The following is a 19,354-nucleotide window of genomic DNA, read 5'->3' on the forward strand; positions in this document are numbered from 1 at the left end:
GGGGTCATAGGTTGAAGTTCATCATAATCATACCTCCATCTTAGCTTCATCAAAATATAGATTTTGAGCTCTGACGTTTATCCTTCAGGCATCATGTCAGAATATGAAAGAGTGTCTCACATGAATTAGGAGCCACCAAAGATATGACCACATCGTGTTTCTGGATAGGGACTAAGGCCACACAAAGGTGGCATCACCGTGGACAGAGCCCAAGGCATGAATGCCCAGATGCCTGTGGCACAGGGTCACACACATTGTGATGAGCTGCACGGGGTATAATTCAGTTTGTTTTATTCCCTACAGTTACTTCATTATATATATTTGGAGAGTTAATTGATCAATTTTTGCCTGATCTCAAGGATATGAGATAGTGAGGTTTTATTTTTCCTTGAAGCATGGAGGTAAGGTCATCCATATCTGAGATAGCCTTCACCAATGAAGCATAGGCTTAGCAGCCTTTATGTATGAAAAATAACTTGAAATCCGTTTTTTTCAATAAACGTGTCAGGTTTAAGGTTCAATTAAAATGATGCATGCTGGTTATTTGGCAGTCCCTGACAATAAAAGCTCCACATAGGTAAGATATTCAGGTAACAGAGAGAGAGAATTTATATTTGTTATTCCAATACATGAAAAGTATGCCCTTGGCTCAAACATTTAGGGACGTGTGTATGACAGAAAATTTAAGTGTCTTTCTTCTGATTATTAATAATATTTGTTGAATAATGACAGTCTTGGTGCAGTTCTCAACGAATCATGAAAACATCATTCCAATCTTTAGTTTATAAATGAAAATAGAGCAAACAGGACCAACCAACGCTCTTTCTGAATCATTAGAGTAAATGCCTAATTAAGAAATATTGCTCTCTCTCTTTGGAAATGAAATTTCCATGACAGAAGAAATTTCCATCTAGCTACCCTCTTGTTGATTTTGAAAGTGATTCCTAGGGCAGTGTATAAAGAGATCAGCTGAAACCATGAATAATGAGAACCATGTTTGTATCAGAAATAAAGTTATAAAGCAAGTCCTAGAGGGAATGTTGGGCAGTGGGGGCTCAAGACTATCAAGACCAAGCCTGAATCTTCTGGGGAGAAAAATATTTTTTTGTTGTCGTAAAGAGGTTCCCTGATTAACATTATGTACTATAGAGGCTCTAGGTCCCTCCTAAGCAAAACGGCTGGTGATGCAGTGGCCACGGGGCAAGGAGACCACATCTGAGCCCTGACTCTGCCAACTTGCCAGCTTGGTGGTCCCGGTGCACATTCCATTACTGAGCTTCCATTTCTTCATCGGAAAATGAAAATGAGAAATCCCACCCCCAGAGTTTAGAGGACCAAATAAATGCCTGCCTGTGAGACTACCCATAAAGTTTCATGCAATATTAGTTAGCATGATGTCTCTACAACCTGTTAAAATTCAGAACATCCATAAAAGACACAACCCCATGCCTGCATGGAAAAAATACCCATTTGGCCGGATAATACTCACAAAGCTGACACAGAGTATGGCAGCCTGGGGTACTTAGATGTGAATGTGACTGAATACAAGGGAGATGAAGGGGTTATGTTTGGTAGGACTGGTAAGAGAAGATCATACACTGGGCTATCTCAAGCTTAGTTTTGATACAGACCAAGGAGAAGTAAAGCAAAAAGGCAAACAGAAATACAGCCATTATTAAGCTGTGTTTATACTAAAGGAATGAAAAAGAAAAAAACAATTCATTAGCCAACCCAACTTTCAGAAGTTATTTGAAACATAGTTAAACCAAGCAATGAGGGATTGGATCATTAAGGCCAGGAATAGATATATTCCCAGGAAACATGCTATATAAGTGGAAGGTAATGATGAATGTGAACTATTAAGCAAGAGTTACTATAGTAAGTGTAATTTAATTAATCTGTAGGATATCTCCAAATATAAAAGAGAATATTTCATTTCTCCCATGGAACCCCACCCACTTGATCCTCCTTTAAAGCTCTGTCCCAACTGCAGAAATGGCACATTGTACTTAGTTTGTGTCCTCAATCCTCCTAACTAAATGGAAAATATGAATATATATGTTTGTGTACTTGTCATACTACAGGTTTTTGTAAAGTTTTCACCTATAATTATCTCATTTTTACCTCTCAACTATCACTCATACCCAACCCTGTAGATCTTTGGTGTAATTAAATCAAATTGCTTTCATCTATTAAATACTTTAACAAGCTGCAATCAAACTATTACAAACTCATGGGTGTCACCTGAAAAGGAGACTTACAATGACTATGGAAATTATCCTGGAATTAATGTCAGCATGCCCAACCCTCCTCCCAATGGCCTACCACTCACAGGAAAAGAGCAGAGCTAACACGGCAATCTGTAAACATGGCAAGCTCAAACTGTTCAGAGACAAGTGTAATATTCTTGGAGTTCTCCCGTCAAGAAAGATGATTCCATCCACTTATACGAGAGATGGCAAATGGGTCAATAAAACTTCACGGTTGGGGGACCAAAAGCAGCAAGTGCTCGATAGAAGTTAGTTGATGATGAAAATAGACATGTACCTTCTGTGTAGAGCTTGACAAAATCATCCGTCACCAAGATCAGAGCCTGCCCCAAACACGGGCCAAATGCCAAATGGCAGCTGGATGCCGTACACGTGCAATCAACCAAGCAAACGCTCTTTATGTGCAGCCTTCATTTCCTACAGCCTTTGGTGCCAAAATAGCTTCCTTCCTTCCTTTCCTTTTTAATACAAACTACAGAATTTTAGCTTTAGGCTAACTGCGCCACTTTTAAGAACTACACCTAAATGCTGGAACAGACTTTGACGTTAGGGCCATCTTGGAAAAGTGAATGTTGGAAAGGAAACAATATTCTTACAGTTTATTGTCAGACTTATAATAGTCCTTTATACTTCAACTACTTTATAAACTTTTTCAAGATGTGTACAGAATGGCATTTTATTTGGTTTTGAATTTCTTCATTTTTCCCAAACAGGGCTAATGGGCCCATTTTTCTCTGCAAGCAGGCCAGCTTCCACAGTGAACTATAAACCAGGAGGGATCACAGTACTACCATCTCAGTTGCTACTGTACTAGAGTTTATAATGAAATTTTGCACACATCATCGGTTTTGATTTTTGGCATCACTTTTGAAACCAGGTGGGTAACTTCACAGTCGTGTGTCGCAAGTATATACATTGGAAGTAGGCACCACTAGCTAATGCAAGCGTGCTTTATGTTTCTAACATCTTAAAGACTACAGCTATACTGTTTACTGCCTACAAAACCCGTCTCAGGATTTGACGCTTTTCTCTTCAGGGTGAAATCCAATAAATGCCGCTATCTTCCCAAGTATGCCTGGAATTAAGAAGTTTCTTAGAGTTAGGAAATTTTCTGATCTAATCTGGACTATTCTAGTTTCATGGATCTGCTCTAATTCCCCTACTTAGGCCCTGAAAGTAGTGGCTGCATACTGCTTGGCATCATCATTATTGTGTTAACATAGCTGAGAAATGAATTGTTAAGCATGGTTCTCTTCATGGCACAGAATATCACCAGGCACAAAGTTTCAGATCAAATGAAAACTGTCTTGCTTCTGTTGTCGACTCTTCTGCTCATATAGTTTGCCTGCTAAAGTGTCAAAGCATGATGAGGTTAGAAATGAAGACTTAGATTGTGCTTATGATGCCCAAGGCAGTGAGGGGAAGCCAAGCTATTCTGCTTCTCCTCATTCAAAAGCTTTACCTTCTATAATCACAAACATGCATAGCATCATAACACAGGATGAACATCTGAAGCCCCACTGGTTACGTTTTATAATTCAGAATGTGGACTTATAGTACCGCTGCCCCCAAATCAGGTGACTGGTCTACAGATGGACTTGTGACTTAGGCAGGCCAGGCAGAGTCCTTCTATGGGCTTTTCCTGGCTACAGATGGCAGGGACCGAGCTAGGGGGTATGGATGTGGAAGCTGCTGGCAGCTGGCTTCTCCACAGGAAGGAAAAGAGGGCCTATGGAAGAAGATTGCAGTCCTCCCTGAGGCTGGATCTCTCAGCCCTCTACAATTCCATACCACCGACCCCAACATCTTTCAAACAAAGTGCCAATATCTGCAGGGAAGGGGAGAATAATTATAGAGGTTGCTACCCATTAAAGAGCTAGTATTCAGCTCAAGAGAGTAGAAAAGGATACGAGGAAAAAAGGCTTTGCAAAATCACATCCTATTTTCTTTGGCAAAAACTAATCCAGGCTGCCAGTGGGAATTGCATCAATGCAGAAAACAATGCCTAGCACATAATCAAAATTTGCTAAATTTAATATTCTTGTACTTCCTCTGGATCCTTGGGCTCAAAAGTGTGTTTAACACCTAGTAGGCACTCAATAAATATTTATATTGAATGGAAACCACCTTTTTCTCAGTTAGTTCTCATTATCTGTATGAAAGAATACTACCTTTTCTGAAACTTGAGGAAATTACTACATTTGCCAATGCAAATTCAAATAGAGGCACAAATGGTAAATGTTTACCTTCATAACATAGACTCAGACACAACTCCTCTTACCTCAGGGGATGAGTCCATCCTTTCATTGCAGAACTGAGGATATTAGAGGACACAAGGCAATTTGTGTGACAACCAAGTGCAGTAGAGAGCTGCTACTCATGTCCAAATGCTAGACATGAGACACATATAGAGATCCAGTATTTAAAAGGGAGGGGAAAAAAAAAAGGGAGGGAGGGGCACCTGGGAGGCTCAGTGGGTGAGCCTCTGCCTTTGGCTCAGGTCATGATCTCAGCATTCTGGAATCGAGTCCTGCATTAGCCTCTCCCTGTGCCTGTGTCTCTGCCTCTGTGTGTGTGTCTCTCATTAAAAAATAAACTCTATAAAAAAGGAATAAAAAATAAGAGGGAGGGGGTCTGAACTGAGGTGTTCTGTGGGGATAAGATACACATCTAACTGCAAAGACACAGTATGGACAAGAAGAATGCACAAGATCACATTAGTACTTTTTTATATTGGTTTCATGTTGGAATGATAAGATTTTGGATATACTGGGTTAAATAAATTTATTATTGTTAATTCCACATATCTCTTTTGAATTTTAATGTGGCCACTGATAAAATTAAAATAGAATATGTTGCTTATGTTACGTTTTTATTACAGTGCTGTTGAGTGTTACACAAATATAAAATAGTATTATTACCCTTTTCTAGATACTAAAATTATACAGGGAAATATTAGGAGTTTTATCCTTGTCTTTGGAAGTAAAAGTTTCACCTGCATTAGAGCAAAAAAAAAAAAAAATTGAGAGTGAAAAAAAACGGAAACAGAACATGATTGCTTTATTTCCATCCTAACATCAAAGCAGTCTTTGTATTTTTACATGAAATAGATAATCATCAGGTGTAATTTTTGCTTTTAAAAACATCAGTAGGACTGTTGAGGAAATTCATGATGACAACTGCTATAGAGAGACCGCATTTAGGCAATACTTGGGTGTTTATACTTCATTACTTTCCTCCAACATGAGAGCCTCCTTCCCTAGCTGCAAGCCTAGGGAACCAAATGAAGAGCAGGATGCAGCACCAAAGTGACGTCCTTCTGAACAGGAGGGATGGGGAGCACAGGGTGGTGGGAAGGGTAGATGTGCACGTGTATGCACACATCCTCCATATCATGGACTCAACTGCCAACAAAGAAGCTAAGAGATGATGTAACTCTGAAATGGTCAATTACACGAAAGCTGTTTCTTTTTCTCAAATATATATTCTCATGCAGGTGACTGGGGACAAATAATATTGCATCGTTACTACACTTCACCCACTGAATCCAGGAAGAAATAAAATAATACATCCTGATGTACAAAGGGGCAGAAACACATCCTTCCATCCCCACCTTGTTGGCGTAACCTGTGTCTATTAGTGATTTCCAATTCTGCTGCAGTAGGGAGTCTTGAGGCTGCCCAACAAAACTCAGCCAAGGGGTTTATCTTTCCATAAAATTCCATTGGTGTACAAATCATTTTTAAAGAAATCTGCCTAGATTTCTGGTCTGGTAGTTGGGGATTGGAAGACATGTGGAGAACACAGGGGATAGCGTGGTCGACGATGTGGTATAACTGATCTGTGGCTTGACTGTGAATGTTTCCCCCAATACTGGTCTTATTAAGATCATTACACCTGTTTGCCAGGTAATGTAAAACAAACAAACAAACAAACCTAATCGACATTCTTAAGCATGGAAAGAGTGAGTCCAAGAGGGACAGATACTGAGTCCTACAGTAGTAAAAACTCACACACGTTTCTAAACACAACTGTGTAACACACAATCTCTGTGAGTAATTTCAATGACAACTAATAGGTGATTTGAGGCTAGACATGAGGATTCTCCTACAGGGAAAGGTCCTAAAATTTTACTGTTTGAATATTTAAAATCTGATGTTTTTTCTAAATTCTCTATTCCTAAAATTCAAGACACTGAATCAGCTCAGATGCTACTACAGGATTAAAAGATACTTTGAATTTCTTTCATGGAATGAAGATCTGAGTGAAAACCATACATGAGATTAGTACTTCTTTTCCTTGGTACTCATGTGATGACTGCATTTTCTGCAAGCTACCATGAGCATCACAAAAGGTGCAAAGCCATCTTCTCCAGGGCACAAGGATCTTTATTTTCTTTAGTGTGTTCCTTGGATTCAATTAGTGTCTGTTACTTTAAGTACAATTTCCTCATTTGAGCAATGAAAACACAATTACATAAACCTGAAATTTTCAAAAGACATATTACCGCATGGACATAAACTAATAAAAAATTCTATTAATATATCCATTCATTACAAGGACCATAATCCTTCAGAAACCAAATTCGGTAATCTTAAAACTTGGCCACACTGTTAAAATTTTAATAAACTTATGGGCACAAAGTCTGCTTCCCATGCGAAGCTGCATGCACAAGGCGCTTGACTACTCCGGGTTCACGTCAGTATCACTACTGAACTAAGTTATATAACCATCTAAGTCGCAAATACGAACATTTCTGACAACTCATCATCCACAACCAAGCTTCAAGTACTTTAGCATAACTTTTTGGCTCCACGCCTAAGTGAATTTAATAGTCAAAAGCTGCAGACTCACTGCTTCAAGTGTGGCTTATTAACTATGCAATTTCAAGCACAGCAGCAGTTGGGGAAAAGCACACCTTCCATGACGTAAATCTTCACATCCCTTTGGCAATGTCTCTCCTGTAGCCACCCTGTGGGGGTAGACAGTGGAATTGCTGACCTGGCTCATAGCACATCATCATGCCTCCTCCTCTGCCCGAGGTATGAAACCAGAACTAGCCACCCATGACATCTGGAGCTGCCAGTCAGCTCTTGCACAATATGGAACTAAGGTTACCCAGACAGCCCGATGCTGCTCAACTGGTCAGCGCCCAAGCTGGGATTTAAACCCAGACTGCCTAAACCCAGACCCAGTCCTCCTCCTCCCACACTGCACCCTCAGGGCCCCTGCTATGAAAGCCACAGCTTCACAGGTTCTTTCTCCTTAGGAAAGCACTTCAACCTGTTACCCCCAAAATCACCCTTGAACCTATCCTGCCTCACAAGAAAGTTCAACAAACGTGACCAAACCAGACTCAAGAGAGGGCAAACGGAGCCAGTGTTCCAAATCTTTCCATCTTGTTCATCTTGATTTACTTTGTTTCTTCTTCCCTCAAAGCATGTCTCTCCTACATTTTAGAGGGCCCATCCTAGCGCTCAGTGGAAGAAGAAGACATGGTGCGTCTGCCTTGGCAACAGGGAGAGGGCGTTGGAGGTGCAGAATGGCTACTTTGCTTGTTTACCCACCTGGTTGGATATTTGCTAAGAATAGGAGGACTGAACACTGCCACATGGGCCATGGCACGTGGCTGATGATTCTGTGGTGGAGGAAGGGTTCCAGGTAAAACAGGTGTGGGCAGAATTTGGGGAAAGGAAATGGGCACTGATGTCCCAAGAGGCAGGGAAGGCAAGGCGGGTTGGCCACTCAAGGAGTTGGGTCCTATTCTCCTCTAGGGCTCCAGAAACCTGGTTCATTTGTGGAATGAATGAAGCCACAGACCCTTTAACTTTGTGGGTCATTCATGGGAGGAGGCTGACAGAGGAGGAGGCAATTCATATCTTCATGGACTCATTGTGCAAACGGATTGATGGGGCCAGTACTCCGCTTGGCATTGGAGCTACAGAAGCAGCAGGACGTGGTTTGTGTCTGTCAGAGGCTCATGGTTGTGTGACAGGGAAGGTATTAAAGGTTTGACATCAAGTAGAAGGGCCCTTAGTCAAACCTGCCCTTTTAGGGAAAGAGCCCGGGCTGATGGTCTTTGTGCATGTCCTGGCATCATGCTGGTGGCAGAGACTTCTGGCTTGAAGAACATGTGGGGGCACCAAGCTAAAGCTGCTGTCTAGGCACTTAAACCTACCGATCCCTAGTCTTTTGCCTTTAAGAGTAATCCAGGAAATCAAAAACCAAAATCCCATCATCTCTTCTAATAATATTTAACAGTTTCTTGAACATTAAAGACACACTTTATTTCTCCAGCTTGACAACTGCATTCTTTAAACTGTCACGGCTCAACATGGTTCACCGCTCCCTTCTCCACCACTGTCGGGGTATCAGACCCACTTCCTCCTGACCACTCATCCCCAACCCCATCGCCATTCTTTCCTGTGTACAGTGCCTCTATGGTACCTAGTACAGCACCCAGAGGTGATAGCTACTTAGTTATATCTGTATGAGGTTTCAGCAGTAAGCATATTCTACTGCTGTGTCTCACGACTGTGCTAGCTTGCCAGAAGGCGACACTGATGGATTTACAGATGGATGTGCCTGTGTCTGTGAGCCTTCTGTAACCAAGAGGTTATGGGGCTTTGGCGAGCATGTCCATGGCTTTCATCAGATCCTCCAAAGGGATCTATAATCTGTGGGTAATGATCAATGCACCGTTGGTTCAGCATATGAGCTCAAACAATTTCCAGATGTCTCAACATCTGACCTCCTGTGGGCTGAGGCCCCAGTCTGTACACGTGATGTGCTGAGCTTCCTCTCTCTTTCACAGCTGTCTTCCCACACCTGTTGTATAACTATTACTTTTGAAGTTATTCAAGTGTAAGAGGAGATTGGAAATTACCTATTGTATACTTCCAAATCACACAGAATTTATTAATTGTTGATACTTTTAAAAATCAGGAGAAAAATATTTGTTATATCCTCATTTTTTCCTTGTTTCAAAAGCAACTCATTAAATAACTAATCAAATATGAAAAACTGCTACAAAAGCCCTAGTGCCTCCAGAGATGGTGCAATAAAAAGAAAGAACAGCTACATCTATCCATAAGACACGCAGACAGAGAATGGCCTTAAGTATTTGCCTTTTCTCAACTGAAGTCCAGACAAGGATTCCTAAATTTGCATTTAATTTGTTCACTTTATTATCTTTGAAGTTTTCTCTTCATATTAGTTTTTGTGTTAATCTTCTTAGTGTATTATGTTTACCATGTCTTACCTGGGATTCCTTGATTTGGAACTAAAAGAAAAGGAGAGGGCAATGGTTATGTTCTCACTGTGCAGCTTGCCAGCTGCGTGCTTTCGGTGAATTTACTCAACCTCTCTGAGCCTTATTTCCTCTTGTGTAAAATCAGACTGCTCAATTAGATATCTGGTTTGTACGCTGTGCTCCAAACTGCTGAAGGGGGTGCTCTGCTAACATGTCTCAGGGGCCCACTACTGGGGAGTATCTGCTGCTGACATGTCTGGGGGCCATTAGGGGGTTTGCACCTCTTTTACACGTTGAATTTGACTTATTCCCTTTGGAAAAAAGGTTTGTTACTAAAACAAAAGTCCAAAAATCACTGGGCAAGATAGATAGTCTGTAAAATGCATTAAACGTCAAATGTTCTATGATCCTCTAGACTAACCCATCTTAGAATGGACACACAAGCCCTCACCGGATGCTGGAAAAAACATCCATTCAAATATAATTGTGATATCAACACACGTAGTTAAGTACTTGCTAAATGATGGCTTGAAATGTCCATGCTAAGAGCAGTGCTCTGTGCACACTGGTGCTTTGAAGAGAACATTTAAGCACAGAACACTGCCCAGTGATGAGCGTCTGCCTTTGGCCCAGAGTGTAATCCTGGAGTCCTGGGATCGAGTCCCACATCGAGCTCCCTGCATGGAGCCTGCTTCTCCCTCCACCTGTGTCTCTGCCTCTGTGTGTGTGTGTCTCTCATGAATAAATAAAATCTTTAAAAAAAAAAAGCACCAGTGTGATGAGCATTATTCCTGGTAGGGCCTCAGCCGAGATCCGCCCCAGGTCCTTCAGGTAGCCGGAGGAAGACCCACCGAGTTGGTGTTCTCCCACTTTCTGGAAAAGAGGGTTCTTGTCGAGAAGGGAAAGTGTCCACCCCATCCTCGTAAGAAGGAGATAAATTCCATAAAATGCAGCAAGAGAGTTTGAGGCATTAAGGCTATGATATTTAACAAGGACAGATCAGTTCATGCCTACCAAAGTTCTCACTCTTTACCTGTGTACCCTATGATGTGGAATTGGAGGGATGGAGCATTTTTTTCCTTTTTCAAAAATCAGAGCCAGGTTTCCTAATTATATCAAGTCTTAGAAAATTTTCAAGCTGCTTCAAGTAATACTGCATTTATTTATCCACATGTTAACAGTCATATGTGTGTATGTACCTCGATACCATAAAGTACCTGTTGCTTCTAAGTAAACTTGAATTCTATCTGGGGCATCACAAACCATTTTAAGTTCTTTGAAAACTAGAGGCTTCCAGTACTCTTCTCAGGCAGTCAGAACATACCTAGAAGAACAATCACCCTCACAAAGTATCATTTTTACATCCAGGCCATTCTTCCAGTTTCGTATATTCCCCCAAATCTGCCCTAAGTGCAGATTTCTTTTCTTTCTTCCAGAATTCCACTAACTCTCCATTGCTTTCCAGGGTTGTACTTCCCAGGCCACCATGCTCCAAACTACTCGCGTGTAAGCATTTCCTGTTCTCCAGAAGCATCTCCTGTCAGCGCTGGTCCTCCCTGTCCTGTCCCACAGGTTGCAAGAGCACACCTGGGGATCCATCCCTCTGCCCTCCCAACCTTGAGCCGTCCCAGACAGCTTCCTTCTCTCCCATTTGGCTTCTCTTCTATGTCTCCTATTCATCAAAATAAAAATCCTTCTCTGATCCGACATCTGTCTAATAAGTGGATGGGGGATCAAGCGGGCTATTAACATTTAAAAATATGTTTCCTTCCCTCTCCCATTTGAAGACCTGATTTAGGATAGGCAGCAAGTGTCATATTTCAGAATTCCCTGAGCAAACCCCATAACAACTGCCAATATTCGAACATGGGGAATAAAACTTGCCTCTTCAACATAGAGAAGTAAATTCTTCCGTTAATTTTAAAACATACGTCACCACCGTGACGTAGCTCTGCTGCATGTTAACTTCTAGAGAGAAAATCAAGAGGGTATGTTTCGAATTCGGGGTTGTGATGTTCATCTTGCTGTGGGTAACCGACTTGGAGGGTTGAATCTATCCTTCCCAGAGCATGAATTCCCATTACATTCAAGGGGAATCATTCGAGCGAGTCAGAGCACAGACTCTGACCTTTCAAAAATGTTTCGAAAGTGCCCCCCCTCATTCCCACCACCAGTCTCCCCATTTTATCGAGCAGATTGCACTGGTGCCTTTTGGTCCGGCTCCCCTCCCTACACTCACAGGCACACCCACGGACATTTTTTAGAAGCCAGTGTTCCAAATTAACAACGTAGCAGCTTAAGATGATGCTCAGAGTCTCATGCCGTTTCAGAGGGAGGAAAGCGGTTTTTCTTGAGTTCTGGCGGAGGAAGTTAAATCTCTAAAAACATTGATCAGATACTAGTAAAGGGATAATATATAAATTGTCATGGAAAAGTCTATTATCAAGACTCGAGTATATCACTAATACGTTTTCTAAAGCCGTGGGGGGGTGGGGGTCGGGTTCTGGATCCTACGGCACCCTAGCCACCACTATTAAAAATAAATGGACACCCCTATCACAGTTGGCCCCCAGCACTGACTTAATGTGTGCGCTCATGGCAATTTTTCCTAAGAAGGGATTGCTGTGAATTTCTACTCCATTACCGCAAAATCCTCCCGGAACTGGAAGCCAAAAGCTGCAACAGTGTCTGTTATTTGGGGCTCGAGTGATAAGAGGCCAGATCTAATGTAAATGCAGAAATAAGAGGTACTTAACAGGACACGGGCAACCTATCAGTGATTTCAGGGGTTGCCAACACTGTCCTCACCCTGACCTCTAATTAATCTGTCATTAATGATTGTGAGACAACATCCTATTGTTTTTTCTTCCATTGGCTGTGCTATAACTTTGAACCGGAAATTCCAGCCATTCACGGCTCTGCTGGGTTTCATCACCAACAGCTGTTGCTCAAGCTATGGATGCTCTCAAGGTGAGTAGCGCATTACAACTGACAACCTTAAATGTTTCGTAGGGATTGGCTTGTCTCAGGCATCTAGCCAGGTCCAGGTGGCGGAGCACACGTGAAGGTTTTGAAAGGTCAGCTGTGAGCAAATAATGGACTGCTGCGGGTCCTAGTAGCGATTGGAGGCCCCAGGATGAGGCCCGAAGGAGTCTTAAAATCTAACAACAGATGGAGGGACAAGGAGGACTCGGAATGAACTTCCTAGATCAGATCACAACCTCTGGGGCTACTTTCCCTGAACGATTCCCATCTCCCCTTCCCTCTCCATTCCCACTTCACGGGGTACGCAGGGCCCCAGGCAGAAAGGGTTTGAGAATGTCAGCCACCTGCAGTGTTACAACAAACATTCTACCCAGCGGATGTGGTTCCCATTCCTACGCTTTGAGGCCACCAGGCAACCAAACCCCAGACCTGAAATTAAAACATTTCAGTCCATTCTGGCTTTCTGAGCCATATCTGAAACAAGAAGACACAACCTCCACGCAATATCTTTTGAAAGCCAGGGCTTCAAACAACTATCCATCTTTATATGCTTATGGACACCTACTTCCTCCCCAGATTAGAATCTCTTCCTCAGAGAAGGAAGGGTTCTAACTTTCGGAACCCTAGATGAACCGACTCGTTCCGCCCTTTCTCACGAGAGTGGGCAAAAAATACCCAGTGCAGAACCAAAATCATAATGCTGCACTTCCCAATGAGGCAGAAACATGGTGGGCATTTGTCACTGCAAGTGACGAGCATCTTCACACTGTCCATGGGCATCCTGGAGGGGATGATATTTTGGTGAAAGGTTAGTGGGCAGCCTCCTCCAACCCTCTAAGTCCCTCAGGTTTTCTCTGTGAAGCGTTTGAAGGTCTTGGGCAAGCATTCCATGGTAGTTCCTGTAGTGAGAGTGAGGGGCAGGATCACTTTCAATGTGATGTCAGTATAATGTAATATAATGTGTTCAAAGCCAGAGAATATGAGAATATGACATGTCCATTTTTCAAAAAGAAAAGTCATCTGTTTTCCATTTGTTTTGAATTTGGGCCTTGCATACAGGCAATGTGGGATTGTCTGGGTTTTCACATAGCCTCTTGAGTGACACTTGCTTATGGACCTCATTTAGTCTATGGCATAACTTGCATCCCAGAAGACGGGAACTTCTGTCACCACCAGAGCAAAGTAGATTATGGCTTCAAGCTAGCTGCTTGCCTCACTGCACATTGTTCTCTCTGGGGATAAGACTAAGAAGAGCACCTCCTCTAAGAAGAGCACCACACCAGTCCCACCTTTCCTCTGCACAAAGACTGTGCTGCTCCCCACTCTTGCACCCCTGGTCCTCTCCCTGGCCACTGCCCCTCCTCGCCAGGACCTACCTGGAGATCCTAAGCATGCACATCTCATTCTGCACATGCTCTTGCTAGGATGCCTGATTTTTGAGTTCTCTTCTTCCACACATCGACCCAACTGGCAGCCAGAATGTTTCTTTCTTCAGAGACCTAGATAACTTTCTCCACAATCTTAAGAACCTATGGTTTTGACTCTTGTCCTGTTCCTTCAAGTCTCCTTTTTGTCCAGAGGGCCTTACATGACTTAGACCACGAGCAGAATAAAACTTAATGTGCACTAGTACCACCACTGCATCCATTGCCGCTCTTTGAGCTGTGGAAGGACCACCTCAGAAGTAAGTCAGTGTTGGCACTTCCTAATATTGAATCTTGTTTTTCTGGGTTTCCTTTTACTATTTCTTTTATTTTTAATAATAAATTTATTTTTTATTGGTGTTCAATTTGCCAACATACAGAATAACACCCAGTGCTCATCCTGTCAAGTGGCCCCCTCAGTGCCCATCACCCATTCACCCCACCCCCCACCCTCATCCCCTTCCACCACCCCTAGTTCTTTTCCCAGAGTTAGGAGTCTTTATGTTCTGTCTCCCTTTCTGATATTTCCTACCTTCACTATGGATGTTTCACATTGACTTTCCCTGTAACATAGTTTCATAAAAAATTTAACTCTCCTGATGGTCAAAGCCAGCTCCTTTGTTTCAGTATCTGATTTTACTATGGGGCAAGCAATAGGATTGAATGCAAAGAGTACTGGGCAGAAGATGTCAGAAGTCCCGCTCCCGGGTCATCATCACATGTGTCCTCCTGGAAAGGTGTGTCTTCTCTTAGAATTCCAATCTCTATGCATTTTAATGTCTGCTTTACAGAATGTGCTGTTTACAAAATTTCACTCACTTCAGAAAACTCTTTGCAATGGCATTATAATCACAAAGGGTGGTGCTCACTTCGGCAGCACATATACTAATCACAAAGGGTAAATAATTTAACCTCTCAGTCTACACTAGATCCTGGGGCTCTCAGTCACTTCAGAAAACTCTTTGCAACGGCATTATAATCACAAAGGGTAAATAATTTAACCTCTCAATCTACACTAAATCCTGGGGCTCCTAACTTAATAGGTGATTACACACCTCAGGGCTATATAGTTGGCCTTGTGCATCTCGGAGAATAGTGAAAAGCAACAAAAAAGAGCTCTTACACATCCAGTGCTATCAGACAGCCAGCTCTCAGGGCTCCAGAAGCTACAGAGGTTCTGGAACTGAACACAGAACAAAAGATCCAGGTTCCGCAAGAGAACACAGAAGGAGGTGTTCTGGAGATCTTTTAAGAAAAGGCATATTCTCATTTATTTGTAAGATTCCTGAGAAGTGAACCTGATCCTGGGGTGCACTTACGGCATCTTTCCAATTCTGTGATACATGAGGCCTGTGTGTGGGCGCACATGCACATGGACACGCATATGTATCCATTCACACTACACCAGAATCTGCCACTAAAAACTCATCCCTGCTCCATATTTGAGCAAAAATGTGTCCTGGTTCACTGGTAGCACCGAGATTTTATCTTTCTCTCTTTTCTTACTCTCAACAGTATTACTGATCACTGCTTTTCAATTTTAAGTCATTTCAAATGAAGACTGTATATTTTAAAATAAATTTGTGCTTTTACTTCAGGGGGGAAAATACTTAATTTGGTTCTCTAAGGAAGGATTTAGTTCATTTGAGAACATACAATAAATTTTAACCAAACCAGCCTCAGCTTTTTCTCCTTCACCTGCTAAGTTTCACTCCGGGTACATTGGTGTGGTAGGGTGCTGGCCAGAATGGATTCGGTTTTTCCTGAGGAGCCTATCTACAATCTACTTGGCTTTAGAGCTAAAGGATGAATTCAGTTCATTCAGCTTAAATGATATTTTGTTTCCAAACATCTCTGGACTGTTAATACCTCACTTAAAAATAAATTTTGGCAAATGGAAAGAGAAAGGGAAGTGGTCTTCTAGAAGTCTATTCCCCATTTGAGTTGAATGTGTTTATACAGCATTTTAAAAAAACAAACAAAAAACAAAAACAAAAAACTTCTACATATTCCTCTATATTTAGTATGTGTTTTAGCCTTTTAGCCAGACAAATGGGAAAAATCAGCAATCTCTAATTAATAGGTAAAATAATTTGGTTTTATATCTTTTCCTAGATTCGTTTTTCATTAATTTACACTAATCCTTGGTAATAACAAAAGTTATTTCCAGGTGCTACCCACCTTCCAACTCCCAAGGTAGGTAAGAAACTGTACCATACTTCTGTTAGTTTGCTAAGAACTAAGTGTTAGTCTATTGCAATAACCAAATAAATTTTAAAGAGTGTTGGACATAAATAGCAGGCCACAGAAAATCCAAATCCTCAGATTAATGCCTCCCAATATAAGATATAAGGTGCCTCTGCCATAAAGTCCGTCAATACAGTTAAACGATCCCTAATCTAAAAACTAAACCAAACCACAAACCGGCATTTATTTTTCTTTCTCTCTTTCTTAAAAAAAAAAAAAAAATTGTTGAAGTATTTCCCTCTGTCCTGGCCTCCCTATAAACCCCCACCCACCTATGTCCACAGCTCCACTAGCACGAAGGACAACATGCAATAAAGAATGGGAGAACTCCTTCAGAGCTCTGCAGTCTAAGCACACAGAACAGAGTTTAAATGTCTTTCAAAAACTGATAAATGGTGGAGGAAGAAGAAATAGTCTTCATGACTAAGTATTTTATTTACCTCTTTGTGTTTTGAGCAGTTTATTATGATTTAAGCCAACATCCCCTACAGGTGCATTAATGTTAGATGTGAGATCTTTGTACTCCATCCCATTTTGCTTCTCCTGCCCTGGTCCTGCTGTTGATCAATTTGTTCTGCTTCACAGGGTGGGCACTCTGTCCTTCTCAGGGTCAAGAAGATGCCTGAGAATGGGAAGAGGGCCTCCTGACTCTTCCCTACGGCCACTGCCGCCTCTGCCCTCCTCGCTCTGCCCATTCACATCTTCCACCATGGCCCCAGGGGCAAGGATAGGGGGGTCCCAATGATTAAAAGGTACAAAAATCAAACAAGACCCTAGACATTCTCCAAAACCCACACCCTAATTAACTATTTCCACCCTCCTGACATGTAGAGGGAAGTGTGAGTAAGTTGTACAGGAGCCGTGGGCCTTCTTCTACATAATGCAGATGGGCTTCTGAGTGTCCACCTTTGGGCTCGGATCTATGCATAGCAGTGTGCTTTCTCCATAATCATTGCCACTGTCTTGTGGTCAGAAATGCTACCCGAGTCCTTGCTGGAGCCTGCAAGCCCAAGGCACACTTGTTTTATACCTAGCGAGGAGAAGAACTGGAATAAAAAGAAGCCCAGTTAGTCACAGGATGGTAATTTGGGGTGGACATCTTTTTTTCTTGAGCAAATATTCTGTAGAATTTTTTAAAAGGAGTAAGGGTTGGTTCGCCTGTTGTGAACCTCCCAGTGTTCATGCTACAGCAAGCATTAACCTTCACACGAGCCCTCCTAGTGAATGTAGGATTCTTAGACTTCTATATTTATAAAATCTTCTGCCCAGAAGAAATTAAAATTGAATTTAATTTCTTTAGATGATGGTAATGGTGATGATACTACTAATAAAGTGGTCTCTCTTTTTTTAATCAAAAAATGGGCTTTGAGGAAATGACAAAAAAAAAAAAAAATCTCCCACTAAATACAGATCCAAAGTTGTCTTCATACTGTCTGTGAATAGCTGATGTCGAGACCATCACACACTATCCCTGAAAAGGCTCTTTGCTTTCCTGAACTCTAATGGGCTCTCGTTTCTTGGCCCAAATCCTAGCAAGTGGTGGCTAACAACACCCCTGAAATAAATCGGAGAGATCAGCTTATGCTGTTGATTTACCAGGCTTGAGCAAACTGCTCTGGGAATCTACTGGTGTCTCCCAGGATCTATTTTAATGATCTGCCTGAGGAGAACCAAGCAGTGATTAAAAGATAAGAACCCTCACGATCTTCGAGAAGGGAATTACAATATCTACATGAGTGGTAAAACACAGCTTGCTGGTTCCCCTTCACTCCTGAGCCTGAGGCTCAGAGCCTCTGCAGATGGCAGGCCCGACTGAGCGGCAGGGTGAGCGGACACCCTGTGCCATATGGGGACACCCGAGCGGTCCTGGCCACCTTCGGCCAGCCCCTCAAGGCCTGCTACTTCTCAGCTGGTGCTGATGGAGGTCCCACTGGGTCCCAGCCGGGCAGTTTTCCTAGTGAGGAGAGTGTGCCCCCTCTAAATGCCCAGGATGAGCAACAATCTGTTCACTCCTTCGGAGATACTTAAGGAGAAGAAGCAGAAAAGGGACACAGGTATCAAAGAAAAGTCCTTTCAACATTGCTCATGTATCCTTTTTAGACTTGAGTTAGAACCAGATCAAAGTGCTGTTGGAGGGTCAGAATACACTGAAATTTGAGGAAGGGCCGCCCCTCTCCTCCATCCCTCCCTGCCCCAGCCCCCCGAATTACAAAGTAGTTGGAAACCTTCACAACTGACAAATGCATAATCAGGCAGCTGGTGCCGAAAGAGGCCTTTGTCCAGAGGTGCCCCCACACCAAGTTTACCTCGCCAGATGCTTGCTCCCGAGCCCTGCAGTATGGACAGACCAGGGGATCTTGCAAAAATAGAAGTCAGGAGGGTAGAAGGCAGACCCCGGCTGCACTCTGCTCAGTGCCTGTTTCACCTCTGGCTTTGTGGCTCAGGTGAGGACAGTCATCGCTAAGAGAAAATCATTCAAGAAACACACATCCCCCACGCACGCACGCACAGGCACACTCCAGAAAGCAGCATTACCTGTTCCTGCTGCTGCACGGATTTCCCCGGAGCATTTGGCTCCTTGGCTGTAGTCATGATGCCCTGGCCAGGGCGCACACCCGCACAGGGGCAGGAGCGGTCTGACGGTGAGTCGAGCCACGGGAGTCCGATCGGCGGGGAGGGGAGTGATTTAGTCCATACTTCCGAAATCACACGGCTATTTTGGGGAGGATGGGGGAGGGCGAGTGGGTAGACCAGCCTAGTTTTCTCTTTAGATGCAAGGAGCCGAGAGCGGATCCGAACAGGGGAGATGCTGCGGCTTAGCGGGGCTTCTCCAATTAGCAACAGCCTCCGCAATCGCCACAGAAACAATGGTAACTGCTTAGCAACCGGCAACTGGCGGCGCCGTGCAGGAAGGGGACCCGAGTGATGCGCGCCGCTCCCGCCCGCCGCCCGCCTCCCGCGGCGCACGGCGCATGCTCCGGCCTCTGCTCGGCTGGGGAGGGGGCGCCGGGGTGGGGAGGGGGCGGGGGGACTGCGGGGGAGGGGCGGCCGGAGGGGGCTAGGGGGAGGAGCTGGGGAGGGAGCCCCAGGGGCGGGAGGGGACGCCAGGGGGAGGGGGCTGAGGAGGGAGGGGGTGCGGGGGCAGGGGCAGGGGACCCGGCGGGGGCGCCCGCGGC

At 43.4% G+C, this 19,354-nt stretch overlaps 1 protein-coding gene and 1 long non-coding RNA gene across 7 annotated transcripts in view; both read right to left on the bottom strand.

Annotated features, from left to right (window-relative positions):
- The window catches only part of LOC140604997 (uncharacterized), a 105,539-nt gene extending 90,430 nt beyond the window's left edge, over positions 1-15,109 (bottom strand). For 2 of the 3 annotated variants that reach the window (XR_012007789.1, XR_012007790.1), the window contains exon 1: positions 15,055-15,109. This is a non-coding gene — a long non-coding RNA (uncharacterized lncRNA). Of the gene's footprint in view, positions 1-14,986 lie in introns of all 3 variants that reach the window. The other variant, XR_012007793.1, reaches the window with a different exon arrangement.
- The window catches only part of DPP6 (dipeptidyl peptidase like 6), an 826,229-nt gene that overhangs the window by 450,437 nt on the left and 356,438 nt on the right, over positions 1-19,354 (bottom strand). The window contains exon 1 of one of the 4 annotated variants that reach the window (XM_072776860.1): positions 18,714-19,092. The exons of the other annotated variants lie outside the window; for them this stretch is intronic. Coding sequence (XP_072632961.1) covers positions 18,714-18,770 — 57 coding nt within the window. The 5' untranslated portion in view covers positions 18,771-19,092. Of the gene's footprint in view, positions 1-18,713; positions 19,093-19,354 lie in introns of those variants that run through there. 4 annotated transcript variants of the gene reach the window in all.

The sequence above is a fragment of the Canis lupus genome, chromosome 15 (genome assembly GCF_048164855.1).
Source record: "Canis lupus baileyi chromosome 15, mCanLup2.hap1, whole genome shotgun sequence".
NCBI lineage: Eukaryota > Metazoa > Chordata > Mammalia > Carnivora > Canidae > Canis > Canis lupus.